The sequence below is a fragment of the Hippocampus comes genome, unplaced genomic scaffold, assembly GCF_001891065.2.
Source record: "Hippocampus comes isolate QL1 unplaced genomic scaffold, H_comes_QL1_v1.1 scaffold68, whole genome shotgun sequence".
NCBI lineage: Eukaryota > Metazoa > Chordata > Actinopteri > Syngnathiformes > Syngnathidae > Hippocampus > Hippocampus comes.
The window spans coordinates 6,465,341-6,480,342 of NW_017805625.1; the positions used below are offsets into that span (position 1 = coordinate 6,465,341).

Genomic DNA, 15,002 nt, shown 5'->3' on the forward strand with positions numbered 1-15,002 from the left:
GAGAAAGAGAGAGAGAGAGAGAGAGAGATGAAAGTGTCTCATTACTACAAAACTCGCCATTGTGACCACAAAGTACATACAAACTTGATGAAACTACACAGCACTTTAAAAAAACTCTTTCAACTGTAACAAAGTGCTGTACAAAAGATTAAATATAAAACACAATAATAGCAAAATAATAAAATATTATTTTCAAATGTAAATGTTCAAGCCTGCAATTGGCTGGCAACCATTTCAAGGGTGTACACGGCCAGCTACTGCATGAAGACTGGGATGGGCTCCAGCACAAGGAGACCTCCCCCTCTACCCCCAGTGAAAATAAGTGGTCAAATGGAAAAGAATGGATGGATGATTAACTATACAAGGATAAGCGGTACAGAAATGGTTGGATGAAAGACCTCACTTCACGTCTATGTTTGGCACACAGACGCTCCAGAGTTTTACTCCATTGACTAACAACTTACAACTAACCACTGCAGTAGTTCCTTGAGTTGCGGACCTTTGGTGCGTGAAACTATGACACATTTAGACTGATTTCTATATAATTTTTAAAAACCACTGTCAATTATTTCACTGGTAATCCTTTTTATTTGTTTGTTTTCGAGGTCAAACAATGACCAACAAAATTCAATTCAGCAAATGACCATATGAAACTAGAGCTACTTAAATTAGTGCTTAGATAGAGACCTTTTTTCAGTGTTCTGATTGGTTAATTTGGATAGATTACACTTTAACTGGCAAACAAAAAAAAAGCACAGTATTAGCAACTGTCACTGCTGATTTATATTGGAGTAGAAAACATGACTATCCTTCAAGATGACAGACAGCAAATGGTATGAATGTGTGTGTGTTTGTGTGACAAGCAGAAATGGGGTGTGCTCAGCTCTGTGGAAATGAGAGGGAAAACTCAGATTCTTCATCACGCACCCTCCCATACCTCTCCTCTCCGGTTTGGCCCTTTAAAAGCTGCTGCCAGTGCTATCTTTCAGCCTCATTATCACCATTTCTTGGCTGGGACAAATTGCTATCCGCTGTTTGAAGCTCAGTGGAAATAAACAACGAAGCTTCCGAGGTCCTCGGAGAAAACAAGCGTCAACAAATCAAGGCCCTGGACAACTTTCAAGTGTGAGATGCTTCTGTGTGTGAATGTGCTGGTGCTGCTTGTCCTGCAGCCACTTCTTTCCAGCCCAAGGCCACTAACTGCACCGTCCAAAGGATGTGCCAGCTGCAAAGGAAAGTCTTCCCCAATGCATATGCCAGGAGATTTAAATGTCACCGTTCTGACCATTGGAGAGCCATGTGGGGTCTACACACTGAGCTGTGCCAGCGGTCTGCGTTGTGCACCTGCATCAAGTGACCTGCGGCCCCTCCGCACCCTGCTGGAGGGCAGGGGCGTCTGCAGCAACGTCAGTGTCATCAGCTGGACGGAAAAGAGCCAGACTGCAGGTAACATTTCCAGCTTGGTGCCCGAATGGCACTGTTGATGGATGTGCATGCATCAGCAACTTGTAGTGCAGCAACAATGAAAGTTTAGATGCTTAAGTCTGTCTTGTCTCATGACTGGATTTTTGTTTTGCACAAGTGCTATTAATGCTATTGAATAAACTTATTTATTTTACTACATTATAAAAACAAAGCATCAATTTCCATAACAATTAGCTCATCAGACATTTTTGTCAAAACTGATTCGAGGTGTGAACACATTCAATAGTCAATTGTGATGTGTTTCTACCCTTAGATCCCGCACCTACCGAGAATCCGGCGGAGGTAACCATCTTCTCTAATAATTATACACTATGCAGACAGATAATGATTAGTCATACTTAAAAAATCCTCTCCACTGACAGGCCCCATGTCGAAAGCTGCTAACCACACTTATCAGAGGCCTTGATGCCCATTTATTCAAGTCCCATCATGATATCTACATGCCTAACTGTGATAAACGTGGCTTCTTCAGAAAGAAGCAGGTAAGTGGTAAAGTACTGCCAGCTTAACCCCAAGACTGGATAGGTAGGTAGGTAGGTTTGTAGACAGACATCCATATAGGCAGGCAGGTAGACAGACAGACAGACAGACAGACAAGGGGGCAGGCAGGCAGGCATGCAGATAGATAGATAGATAGATAGATAGATAGATAGATAGATAGATAGATAGATAGATAGATAGATAGATAGATAGATAGATAGATAGATAGATCGATCGATAGATCGATAGATAGACAGACAGATAGATAGATAGCCTCGTTAATGACAACATTAGTGAGCAGGCAAAACACAATTGTTTTTATTTTATATCAGATCCAAATTAAATTATAGGAATTTCAAAATAGCACAATCATTAAAGAAAACAGCAAAAAGACAATCCCCATTCATACTCAAGCCCCGCCCCGAAAAAAATCCCCGCCCCCCGTAAAAATTCTCCCATTATATGGCACTTCATGAGTACGTCACTGCCGTATGAAAACCTGCTTTGTCTGAAATGGTGGATTTCTATTTATTTTTGTACTTAACGGAAACAAATCAAGATGTTGCTGAGTATAAAATAACACATTTGATGGTACGTTCAGTCTCTTCCTTGCATTATATTTAGATTCGTTTTGAATGTTCTCACACATACTGTACATATTGATATGTTTAAAATAATGTATCTACGTTATCTTCAATAAAACTGTAGCTTAAAACAAAAAAAAGACTTATCGTAACGAGGAATCGAACCTTGACAAAGAAAACTGGGCGGAAATAACCTCAGTTGGGTTTCTCACCGGAATATAAAAAACAACGCACAAAACTTGCGTGGGGACATCTGCAAGATAGCTGGATGAATGGAGGGAGGGGGAATGGATGGATGGATAGATAGGTTGATAGATAGATACATAGGAAGTATTGCAAAATAATATCCGCAAATTTGGGATCCCGTATAATATGTTTTTTGTGTGTGTGTGCAGTGTTGGTCCTCTCGAGGTAAACAACGCGGTCGCTGCTGGTGCGTGGATGAGAATGGCATGCCGGTGACGTCACAAAAACATAAAGGCTTGACTTGTTGAAGAATGTCAATGTTGGATTAAAGAAAGGACAAAAGTTTGGCGGCCATCATGGGGTGAAAAAGGACCTCTTTCTTCCCGGACTTTGGAATTCCACGTCTGGTGTCAGATGTAACTTTGACTATTGGCGCCCTCTAGAGAACACATAGTGAACTGTTTTGATCAGACACGTCTGCATAAGACCTTAGGACTTAGGTACACTGGCTCAAACGACTACCATCTAATGTAAGAGTTCTATCAAACGTTGAGCTTTGACTGACACTTTCAGAGAGGTATCACTTCAACAGTATTTATTACAGCGTACGTAGTTTACAGTGCACTGCACTTCACCACAATTAGAGGAATTCCTATTTGCAAAATTTCCAAAGGAAAACCTTCCATAGAAATTTCTTGCATGTCTCCTTATGACAAAATAACGAAGTTGTTATGTTACAGTTTGCCTCAAAAGTTTTCATCTAAATAGTTTTAAAACGCCATTCAAAATACACAATCTATCATTTCTTAAAAATTTCACGTCGAGCAGTTCCCCACAATTGTATTTTGTTAGAAACACACGCACAGACCCAACACACGCGCGCACACACACACACACACACACACACACACACACACACGCACACACACGCACGCTCGTGCTCGTTAAAGAACTCTTATGGTGTTATGTAATTGTACCAATGTGGTGTGTGTTTGTATCTCCTGCCAATTGTTCTACATGAACATACCCTGTTTGTCATTTACCAAGTATGTACATAAATGTACATGTAGTAAATTGCTTTCTCTGTCCGCCCGTATAATTTTCTACAATATATTTCATTTTCTATAAGATATTCATATAAGATCAAAATACACCACTGCAAGAGTAACAGTCTACCTATTGTTTATAGTATCTATTTCTCATCTTATTTATATTCTTTTCACCATTATTTATGGTCTTATCATAATTAATAATATTGATTAAGTATTAACCAATGCTAAATAGCAGACAAAAAAACTTGGGGTTTGGTAGCTGACTTATTAAGATAATTTACATTGACTTTTGACTTGTTTACAATAAACATATTGTCATTAGGAGTGTAGCTGTGTGGTGGTTTTAAAATAGTAAGCATAATTATAATAAAATCATACTGTATTTTATATATATATATATGCCCACACACGGTTTGGAACATAGCGGAGCGATTAGAGTAGCTTATACCTTGAGGGACAACAACCCAGCCGCTGGGGGGCAGTGCCCTCCGCGCGCACACACACACACACACACACACACACACACACACACGCACACACACGCACGCTCGTGCTCGTTAAAGAACTCTTATGGTGTTATGTAATTGTACCAATGTGGTGTGTGTTTGTATCTCCTGCCAATTGTTCTACATGAACATACCCTGTTTGTCATTTACCAAGTATGTACATAAATGTACATGTAGTAAATTGCTTTCTCTGTCCGCCCGTATAATTTTCTACAATATATTTCATTTTCTATAAGATATTCATATAAGATCAAAATACACCACTGCAAGAGTAACAGTCTACCTATTGTTTATAGTATCTATTTCTCATCTTATTTATATTCTTTTCACCATTATTTATGGTCTTATCATAATTAATAATATTGATTAAGTATTAACCAATGCTAAATAGCAGACAAAAAAACTTGGGGTTTGGTAGCTGACTTATTAAGATAATTTACATTGACTTTTGACTTGTTTACAATAAACATATTGTCATTAGGAGTGTAGCTGTGTGGTGGTTTTAAAATAGTAAGCATAATTATAATAAAATCATACTGTATTTTATATATATATATATGCCCACACACGGTTTGGAACATAGCGGAGCGATTAGAGTAGCTTATACCTTGAGGGACAACAACCCAGCCGCTGGGGGGCAGTGCCCTCCCCTGGGGGTGCACTGTTCCCCGGTGCCGGTCCCAAGCCCGGAGAAATGGGGAGGGTTGCGTCAGGAATGGCATCCGGCGTAAAACTTTTGCCAAGACGACCATGCGAGTTGGTAGGACGGTTTACAGGGGCGGATGGAAATTACTGACTCGCTGTGGCGACCCCTGAATAGGGATGTGCCGAAAGGAGAAGAAGAAGAAGATACCTTGAGGGACAACAATCTCAGTATAGATGATCCTAGTATTAAGTAGGACTATATTATTGTCATGTTAAAAATCTAGTCCAAGTGTTTCTTAACATTCCACAATTTTACCTCTCCTTGTACCGGTGATTTAAAATTTCATGATGTTAATGGGGGGGTCCGGTGCGCCAGTGGTTAGCGGGTCGACCTCACAGTGCAGAGGTACCGGGTCCGATTCCAGCTCTGGCCTCCCTGTGTGGAGTTTGCATGTTCTCCCCATGCCTGCGTGGGTTTTCTCCAGGTACTCCGGTTTCCTCCCACATTCCAAAAACATGCGTGGCAGGCTGATTGAACACTCAAAATTGTCCCTAGGCGTGAGTGTGAGCGCGGATGGTTGTTCGTCTCTGTGTGCCCTGCGATTGGCTGGCAACCGGTTCAGGGTGTCCCCCGCCTACCGCCCGAAGACAGCTGCCCGAAGACAGCTGGGATAGACTCCAGCATGCCCCGCGACCCTTGTGAGGATAAAGCGGATCAGAAAATGGATGGATGATGTTAATGTTATAACACAGATTTCTGTCTTTATTTGGTCATCAGTGTCTTGATTAAACCTGTGAAAAAAAGTGGCCGCTGTTTGATTCTGGAAGTTGTGTTAAAGATTGTATAGATTAATAAAGATGTACTGTATTGTATTAAAATGCATGTATTAGGATCGAAACAAGTAGTTTTCTCTCTTTTTTTGCATTTGGTTTATCACTTTAAAGCTCCGTTTTCATCAAACACAATTTACCCTCTATAAAATCTATAGATGAGTTGAAAGCAAAATTCCTTAACAATATAGTATATCAATATGGTGAATCTGTGCAACAAACAAAAAAAAAAACGGTTTCAATAGCAGGTGGGTGTTGCGTCACAGCGCCACCAACCTGCAGCAGAAATTGGATCCATCCACAGCTTCACCGTCTTCCAGCCCACTTATGCAAATTGCGAAGACCTACGACGGCGCGAGGTGACCACTGCACGCGGACAAGAGTCGTAAAAGTCTCGTGTCGTGCCAAAGTGCTCGAATGTCCTCTCCGAGCGCAGCACGCGTCCCTCACAAGAGGAAGACCAAGATGAAGCACTTCGTGCAGCAGAAAGTGGAGGTGTTCCGTGCTCGGGAGCCCGTGTCGAGCGTGCTCATGTGGGGAGTCAATCATTCGGTGGGTATGTGATGGAGAGCTGCTTGTCTTTGTGCGTGTGTGAGTGCGTGAGTCACTTGGTGTGTGTCCAGCAGAAGTGGTAAAACTTCTCACGCTGCACTAAAGTAGAAGTTGCTAAGTAGAAGTTGCTAGGCTCCAAGTACTTGTGTAAAAAAAGACGAGTAAAAGTCAAAGGACTCATTCAACTCTCTTTTAAGTAAAGTAGGCTACATGTAAAAGTAACAAAAAATAAATAATAAGCACTAACTACTAAGGCGAATTTTACTGTCAATGAAATACAGTTTTTATACATCGGCACTACGGGAAAAACATCTTTACGCACAAAGTTGGAGTCGACACACACACAAAAGAATATGTGATGACCGCCAGGTTTTTTTTCCAGGACTGATATCAATTAACGAAGGAGGCGAACAATTTTAATTTGCAGTAAAAGGAAAAATATTGGCATTAAAATTTTGAATAACTTTTCACAGCCCTTGAAAGCTTAAAAAAGGCAGATGCCAATGTGCTACAAAATGCGATAATTGGACCAGGTGATTAGTCTGTCTCTCCACAAAATAGTTTCCTTCTTTGTTCATACTGCAGAGAATTCAAAGAATTCTTGTGTTTTTTTTTAAACCAAGGGCTAGCTAGCTTTGTTGTCTCACCTTTTGCCATCAAAATGTGTTCCCACAGCTTTGCTAATGTTGTGCATTGAATAAGAAAAATGTTTAATTAGCTAACAACAATCTGAAAAAAAGACATTTTTTACATGCTTTTTTTTTTTATGCATTAGAGAATTTTTGAATGCCAAGTCAAGTCACTTTTAGTTACAGCCCTTAATCACAAGAATCTAAAAGACCTTCACAAGCCCACAGTTGACACATATCCTGATCCAAAGTTCCCAACTGCATGGGCCATAATTTGATTTGGTTTTTAGACTGGCACAAGAGACAGCGCATTTGGCAGCAAACAACATTAAACGATTCTCTTAACTTTTTCAATGCCCTCCATTTTCAAAAATGAGTGCCAGCCAATTTCGGACTGATCTTCCAAGGCTCACACAATATTGTGTTTTATGACTATGTTCACACAGAAACAACCAAATGAAAGATTGGAATCTCTTCTTTTATCACACCAAAAAGTTTGTTTCTACCTTATGTCGTGTCATCATCTTGCAGAGGTTGGAAAGAAAAAAAAAAAAAAGGACCGAGCTCATTTTGGCAAAGGAGTAGAAAAAAAAGATAGAAATGTGTTCTCAAATATAAGTCAAATGTCAGAAAAACAGATACTTCGGTAAACTACTGCACAGATAGCTGAAAAATTTACTCAGGATTTGTAAATCGTTTCTTCCCACTCCTGACAAAATGTGTGTGCAGATCAACGACCTCAGCCAGGTGCCCGTGCCTGTCATGCTGCTTCCAGATGACTTCCGTGCCAGTACCAAGGTCAAAGTCAACCACCACCTCTTCAACAAGTACAGTACTGTCTTCCCTTTCACGTCACTGCTCGAGAATAAGAATAATTCAGAACGCATAATCACGTTGCAACTCAATTCACCGATGAAACGTAGTCCCATTCAAATCATTTGTGCAGTTGTGAAATGAGTTTTTCCACATACTAGCAATGTAAAAAAAAAAAATAAAAAAAACGAAAAAAAAAAGTTTCCCCATCCTTTAGAGAAGTAAGACGTAACTCAAGTCTGGAAAAAAATGAGTAGCTTTCAATAATCCCTTAATCCAGTCAGGAATCTAGGTTGTGTAACAGTCTAGGGAAGAACAATAAAATGTGTTTTGTCATGTGGTGTTACTACACAAAGATTTACACTTACTCTCTGAATTTGTATCCAAGTGGTCAAAGTACACATGCATTTATTAGTATCCGTACAAGTTGTTTTATTTCAGTCTATCTGTGAACATGCTTTTAAATAAGAACCAAATATTAAAAACAGTATGGTTTCGTTTAACTGTCAATCAAAACAGATTTGAAAGGGATCTTAGTTTGGGTAAATATGCTAATGTTGCTCTGTTCAGCATCCTCAATTTAAGTAGGCATGACCTGATTCTAGATTTGTTCACATAAAAAAAAATCAATGTTTCCGTGTGATTTGCCTCTCAGAGAGAATCTCCCAGGACAGTTTAAATTCAAAGAGTACTGTCCCCAAGTCTTCAGGAACCTGCGTGAGCGCTTTGGCATTGAGGACCAGGATTTCCAGGTACAGTTCAAGAAGAAAAGAAATTGTCTGCGTTGTTTTCGCCATCGACTCACAATTTGCATGCGTTTGTGTGGAATTTGCATTTCCGCTCTCTTCAAAACACATTTGACCTTAAGACAGAATGATGTGATTCGCTCTGTGTTTCTATTCCTGATGAAACGTTGCAGGAAATACGGAAATGGGCGCAATATATTTTCCAATTGTGCCGCGATTTGCATTTCAGTGAAAAGGATTTGCATGTTAAAGAGCGTCCAAAATGCGGTATGTAAAAAAAAAGGACACGTTTTCATCAACAGGTGTCTCTGGCTCGCGGTCCGCCCCTCAAAGACGGGGATGGGACATGTGAGGGCCTGCTGCTGTTGTCATATGACCGCACATTGGTGGTCAAAGAAATCTCCAGTGAGGAGGTGGCCGAGATGCACAACATCCTTTCTGAATATCACCAGGTGACGCGCACACTGAAAGCGTCTTGAAACTGCGAGCAAAACGTGACCCCTTAATTGTCATCAGAACCATTTCTCCCCCTCCGATCAATGAAGAAAAATAGATTACGCTGCTCCTTTCTTCTCATGCAGCATGTTGTCACCTGTCACGGTTCTACGCTCCTCCCTCAGTTCCTGGCTATGTACAGAGTCACAGTGGAGAGTGAGGATACCTATCTGTTGGTCATGAGGAACATGTTCAGCCACAGACTGCATGTACACAGGAAGTATGACCTCAAGGTAAAGTGGGTCATGTTGCCAGTGCAAGCGTAGTGGTTCACTTAGCCGATCTTCAGCTGGTGTGGCATCGATTCATATTCTCAGTGTCTCCCCGTCCTCGAACATTTATATCGGCGGCAACTTAAAGTTTATGACCGTTGTGCAAGTGTAACTAGTTTAAATTTATGAGTACTGATGCAAGGTGTCAAGATCTGCGAATATATTTTACAAGGACATCATCAATTTCAAGTCGGCGATGTGCCAACAGCTCCGCCAAGTCCTGTGTGAGTCAAGTCTCCGCTGTAATTGTGCTCCAGTCAGATGAGAAATGTTGTGCGGTCTTTCATTTCCTCAGGGCTCCCTGGTGTCTCGAGAAGCAACTTTTAAAGAGAAGGTGAGCTCACTTGAAAGGATGTGTCAGTGCTGTGAGAACTCAATTGAAATTCATGCATACGTGATGAACTCATCTTATCCTGTAGCATTAATAATGGCAGCATCAAGGTAGCAGTTAGCCTGCGCTGGCATACTCCAAATTGCACTATTAGATCTGAGTGGCTGAACATAAAACCAACATAAATCTACAAAGGGACAGATCATGAACCAAAGCATACCACATCATGTGTCAAACACGATGGAAACTGTGGTGGAAATGGTGACGTGTAAAGGCCTACACTCTACGGTCTCATTCAGCCTAATGATACAAAACTGAAACAGTGAAGATCAGAGGTGACCAACCTTTTTTGACTGAAGATCTACTTTTCAAGCAACCAACTTGTACATGCGCTCGCGCACGCCTTGTGTGTAAAATGAATAAAGCTGCCTTCCCTTGCCTTCCCAGGTCAAAGATCTTCCCACCTATAAGGACATCGACTTTATGAACAACATGCAAAAGATTTACCTGTGCGACGAGGAGAAGCAGAGTGCCATGGACAAGCTTAACAGAGATATTGAGGTAAGAAATGTTTTTTTTTTGTTTTTTGTTTTTTTTTACTTTTGCAAAATGTCTGTGGAGTCCCTGTGTGGAACATCTATCATGGGTACAAAAAACACTTCACATGGTAACACGGCTTTTTGGACATCCAAGCATCAACGTGTCCGTTCATTCTCATAACGCTTTTCATCATAAAGGTCACGAGTGAGCTTATCCGAGCTGACTTTGGCGAAGAGGCAGTGCACACCTTGGAGTTGTCGGCAGTCAACTGCAGGGCATTAAATTACGAGTTTAATTCATCCCCTTGCCACACTCTCAACTCAAAGCACTGATATTTCTCTATTGAAATGAATGGATCATAAAATGTGCTTTCATAGCACTCTGCAGGACTGTGTACTTCACAAAAACATACAGGTTTGTCTGTCATAATGCGAAAATACAGGCCATGTGAGACGGGAATCAAAATCGGTTCAGCCAGGATTCAGGGAGGACATTTTCCACTTTATCTTATTTTATTTGGACCAAGATAACCGGATTAAACCACACGGGTGTCTAGGCTCTCCCAGCTGACCAGCACTCAATGACCTTCTCAAACCCTTGGTTGGTCCACCCAAAGAGGCTGTGGTTGCGGATGGCTCGCGCACCCGCAATGCAGTTGGGATGAACTTTATTGTCAACACCACACGGAAAATCTTGAGCTAAGATTCTAACAAAGAACCTTTGGAGTTTGAGGATCGGCCCAAATGGCAACACAGAGAGCACTTTGTGCTAGAGTGCCCTCTTTCTGCAGTTCCTGGTACGGATGAGGATCACGGACTACAGCCTCCTGCTGGGTATCCATGACGTGGAGAGGGCTGAGGAAGAGATGGAGTCGTCTGATGGTGAAGAAGAGCAAGATGAAAGCAGCCAATCTGCGCTTCCGGAATCCACTTCACCAGAAGGCATTGCTGGCTACATGAACTCCTTCAAGCCGATGGGCCCCGGGGAGTTCGACCCTTACGTGGACGTGTACGCTATTGAGAGCGCTGTAGGTGAGTCCTGAAGGCGCTTTTTGCGTGCCTGAAAACAATGTTACACTGGGCCTGTGCGCACAAGATGATACATGAAGATCAAAAGCATCACCAAAGACTGAAGCGTTGAGCCTTCCTCATTCCCATGTAGGTGCACCGCGGAGAGAAGTGTATTTCATGGGTCTGATTGATGTGCTGACGCAGTATGACACCAAGAAGAAAGCCGCTCACGCAGCCAAGGCTGTCAAACACGTGGTGAGCATCAGTGTCGTGTAAAGCAAATGATGATACCCATTCATACTGACAACCGTGTGTGTGTGTGTGTGTGTGTGTGTGTGTGTGTGTGTGTGTGTGTGTGTGTGTGTGTGTGTGTGCGCGTGCGCAGGCAGGAGCAGAAATCTCGACAGTTCATCCAGATCAGTATGCTAAGCGTTTCAGGGAGTTCATCGCAAAGATATTTGCCTAGCAGTCCAAAAATTCCATCATTTCACACATACAAAGGTGGAGAGTGCGGATCCTTCAAAAAAGACTTGGATTTGATTTTCCCAAATGAATTAAACTTAAAAAGAACCATCTTTAAATCTGCTGTTCAAAGATCAAGGTTCGAAATAAGAGGTTTTAGATTGCTGTTTGCCAGTCCAATTTTGTTGTTTTTCGCGCCTTTAATACACATGGAATAGTAAAACTGAGAACCAAACACGTAGAGGGCCGTGAAAAGAAAAGTAGCAGAAGAAGAAGCACCCAGATGGTCTCAAAAACTATTACAGGTAGTCTGTGCTACTTAAGAAGAAGCAGCTAGCCAGCAACTGTTTTGGCTGGCATCTAGTGCGCCTAAACACATTGTGGAGTTGCTCTTAAGTCAGTTACCATCACTTGCATGGTAGCGAATAAGTGAGTTTGTGGCAATTGTCATACTCATGAAGAGATGACGAGGATAGATGGAGAAGCCATGTTAAATGCTAACGTGAACCTAAGATTGACACGGCTAGCGTTTTTTTAGCGTCGTCGCAAAAAAATAAATGAATAAAATCAAAAACACAGATCATGACCTCCATGTTTTGTAATGGGTCTGATTGATGTGCTGACGCAGTATGACACCAAGAAGAAAGCCGCTCACGCAGCCAAGGCTGTCAAACACGTGGTGAGCATCAGTGTCGTGTAAAGCAAATGATGATACCCATTCATACTGACAACCGTGTGTGTGTGTGTGTGTGTGTGTGTGTGTGTGTGTGTGTGTGTGTGTGTGTGTGTGCGCGTGCGCAGGCAGGAGCAGAAATCTCGACAGTTCATCCAGATCAGTATGCTAAGCGTTTCAGGGAGTTCATCGCAAAGATATTTGCCTAGCAGTCCAAAAATTCCATCATTTCACACATACAAAGGTGGAGAGTGCGGATCCTTCAAAAAAGACTTGGATTTGATTTTCCCAAATGAATTAAACTTAAAAAGAACCATCTTTAAATCTGCTGTTCAAAGATCAAGGTTCGAAATAAGAGGTTTTAGATTGCTGTTTGCCAGTCCAATTTTGTTGTTTTTCGCGCCTTTAATACACATGGAATAGTAAAACTGAGAACCAAACACGTAGAGGGCCGTGAAAAGAAAAGTAGCAGAAGAAGAAGCACCCAGATGGTCTCAAAAACTATTACAGGTAGTCTGTGCTACTTAAGAAGAAGCAGCTAGCCAGCAACTGTTTTGGCTGGCATCTAGTGCGCCTAAACACATTGTGGAGTTGCTCTTAAGTCAGTTACCATCACTTGCATGGTAGCGAATAAGTGAGTTTGTGGCAATTGTCATACTCATGAAAAGATGACGAGGATAGATGGAGAAGCCATGTTAAATGCTAACGTGAACCTAAGATTGACACGGCTAGCGTTTTTTTAGCGTCGTCGCAAAAAAATAAATGAATAAAATCAAAAACACAGATCATGACCTCCATGTTTTGTAACCTGGAAAAATTCAATGCAAGGGCCACTGGGACCAAACGCCATCACTTCTGTCTTCTTTTCATTGAGATGCAAGAAATTCAGTGCCATCCACATCTTGATTTCTTCTAGACAGGATGAAAGTGGCCTCAATGAGAAAGCGTCTTTTTTTTTCGCTCCGACAGTCACACATATACCCGCTGAAGGAAATACCATGTTTTATTCCATTAAGATGGAGCCTAAGGGGAGCACATACAGTGAGAACAGCAGAGGCCCCAGAATTGAGCCCTGTGTCAAGCTGTGGCAAGAAACTCCCAGTAGTGAGTAAATTGGCATGGGAAAAATATCAAAGTCATAGTTTCTCCTCAAAATGATATTAGTAAATATGCGCTTCGGCCTCAACCAGGAAAAAAAAAAAAAACTCCCACATGCTCTGGCTGGGGATCCAAGTGAAGTTTTCCAAAATTGGGTTAAACAAAAAAGAAATGAAGTTTTCCTCTGACAAGAACAGTACATTCCCAAAATTGTATCATATCACATTTTTGAAGGGAATCAAATTACATCCACAATTTTCTTCAGTAGTCAGGTCTGATATCACCCCGTAGTGCCAGCAAACCTTTCAAATCCAAAGTGGAGAGATGAAATCTCGCCTGAAAGGGGATTCTGACAACTCCAATTTAAGTATTAGACACTGGCACAACCCATCAGTAGGAAAGGCCAGAAAACTTTGAACACTCCACAGCAGGGGACCTTTGTGCATTCAAAAATTGGCCACAAATCCCACTATTGAGGCGGACTCTTTTTCTTTTTATGTTGAGCCACTCTTTTTAGGTCTGTGGCTACTGCGCAAAAATGTTTCTGGAAATAATGTTCTAAGTGCGGCCAGTGTGGTTTTTTTTTTCCAGCCCTGTATCATGTGATAGGGCAGGTAAACCTCTCAAACTCATAACGAGGAACTGTTAAGTGTCCGAGAATGATATCAATTTCCACCTGCATTTTCGGTCACTTGTCAGACATTTTACACAAACCACCAGGTATCTGCAAGAAAAAATAATTCAAGCGTCACAACAACCTAAAGAGTACATCCAAATCATCAAACAAATGGCGCTCATCTGAAGAAAGTTTTGGAATGACCCAGTCAGAGCCCAGACCTAAAACCCCTCCCGGTGGTGTATTAGAAACTATTTCTAGACTGTTTCTGGCATACACAAGCTGTTTACCTTTGCCCCGAGGCCCCGGAGACATTGCAAGTTGGTGTAGATCATTTGTGCTGTCATCTTTTGACAGCAATTTCAAGAAGAGCATCAAATATTTAGCATGTTGGTTTATTTAATCCTCCCTACAAGTGTTCCCTTGTTCCACCCTAAATAAGGGGTTGAAGAGTGAAACGTCAACACGAATTCAGAGCAATTTTATTCTGTCTGTGTTTATGGTTTTATATGGGTCGCTCATTACAGTTTTGCCTCTTCTTAATGAACGTGTTGTTTGCGTTTAATAATTGACAGTCCTTTCGATCATAAATCATCTGGTTCAGGTCTCTGGGTCTACAGCTGGCAGTGTCGAAGCTCCATCATAAAAGTCAGGCCGGTGCACTGGCCTAGAAAGATGTGGGCCAAAGCCAAGAAGCAGACAATCTGACAGTGAGATGATGAGTGTGAAGTGATTTCTGCTGGCTGATTACTGCTGCGCGGCATCATGTTCCTGTCATCTTGGGGGCGGGGGGGACATAAAAATAGACATAAACAGAGTCTCGCCCCCATGCAGCATTAGTCGTTTCCTTTTTGATGCAAAGTAAACAGCTGGAAGTAGGCTGGCTGTATTGATAACGAATGCTTTATGAATCATTGCATGAGTAAAAAAATACAAATGAATCGAGACCTTTTTACAGCACAGACATGTATACTCAGCAACTGTCATTAGATGAAC

At 41.6% G+C, this 15,002-nt stretch overlaps 2 protein-coding genes and 1 long non-coding RNA gene across 4 annotated transcripts in view; all 3 read left to right on the plus strand.

Annotated features, from left to right (window-relative positions):
• LOC109522365 (insulin-like growth factor-binding protein 5) overlaps positions 1–3,823 on the plus strand; it is a 4,871-nt gene extending 1,048 nt beyond the window's left edge. Inside the window, exons 2-5 of one of the 2 annotated variants that reach the window (XM_019880884.1) lie at positions 1,173–1,446; positions 1,739–1,767; positions 1,848–1,967; positions 2,945–3,823. In XM_019880884.1, coding sequence (XP_019736443.1) covers positions 1,173–1,446; positions 1,739–1,767; positions 1,848–1,967; positions 2,945–3,043 — 522 coding nt within the window. In that variant the 3' untranslated portion in view covers positions 3,044–3,823. Of the gene's footprint in view, positions 1–866; positions 1,447–1,738; positions 1,768–1,847; positions 1,968–2,944 lie in introns of both variants that reach the window. The other variant, XM_019880885.1, reaches the window with a different exon arrangement.
• Positions 3,824–6,122: 2,299 nt separating this feature from the next.
• Positions 6,123–11,735, plus strand: LOC109522364 (phosphatidylinositol 5-phosphate 4-kinase type-2 gamma-like). Its single transcript, XM_019880883.1, has 10 exons — positions 6,123–6,321; positions 7,680–7,777; positions 8,419–8,515; positions 8,812–8,961; positions 9,091–9,237; positions 9,572–9,610; positions 10,055–10,168; positions 10,938–11,178; positions 11,309–11,412; positions 11,543–11,735. The coding sequence occupies exons 1-10, from the start codon at positions 6,187–6,189 to the stop codon at positions 11,621–11,623; spliced, it is 1,206 nt and encodes a 401-aa protein (XP_019736442.1). The 5' UTR covers positions 6,123–6,186; the 3' UTR covers positions 11,624–11,735.
• A 489-nt stretch (positions 11,736–12,224) lies between these two features.
• On the plus strand, positions 12,225–12,613 carry LOC109522180 (uncharacterized). Its single transcript, XR_002169522.1, has 2 exons — positions 12,225–12,298; positions 12,421–12,613. It is a non-coding gene; the product is annotated as an uncharacterized LOC109522180 (long non-coding RNA).
• Positions 12,614–15,002: the final 2,389 nt, after the last annotated feature.

Bases quoted from the DNA above. Each gene is read 5' to 3' on its own strand.
- LOC109522364 (XM_019880883.1), top strand. From the start codon at position 6,187: ATGTCCTCTCCGAGCGCAGCACGCGTCCCTCACAAGAGGAAGACCAAG. The intron at 6,322-7,679 runs GTGGGTATGTGA...ATGTGTGTGCAG, and splicing joins TGTGGGGAGTCAATCATTCG to ATCAACGACCTCAGCCAGGT. The intron at 7,778-8,418 runs GTACAGTACTGT...TTTGCCTCTCAG, and splicing joins AACCACCACCTCTTCAACAA to AGAGAATCTCCCAGGACAGT.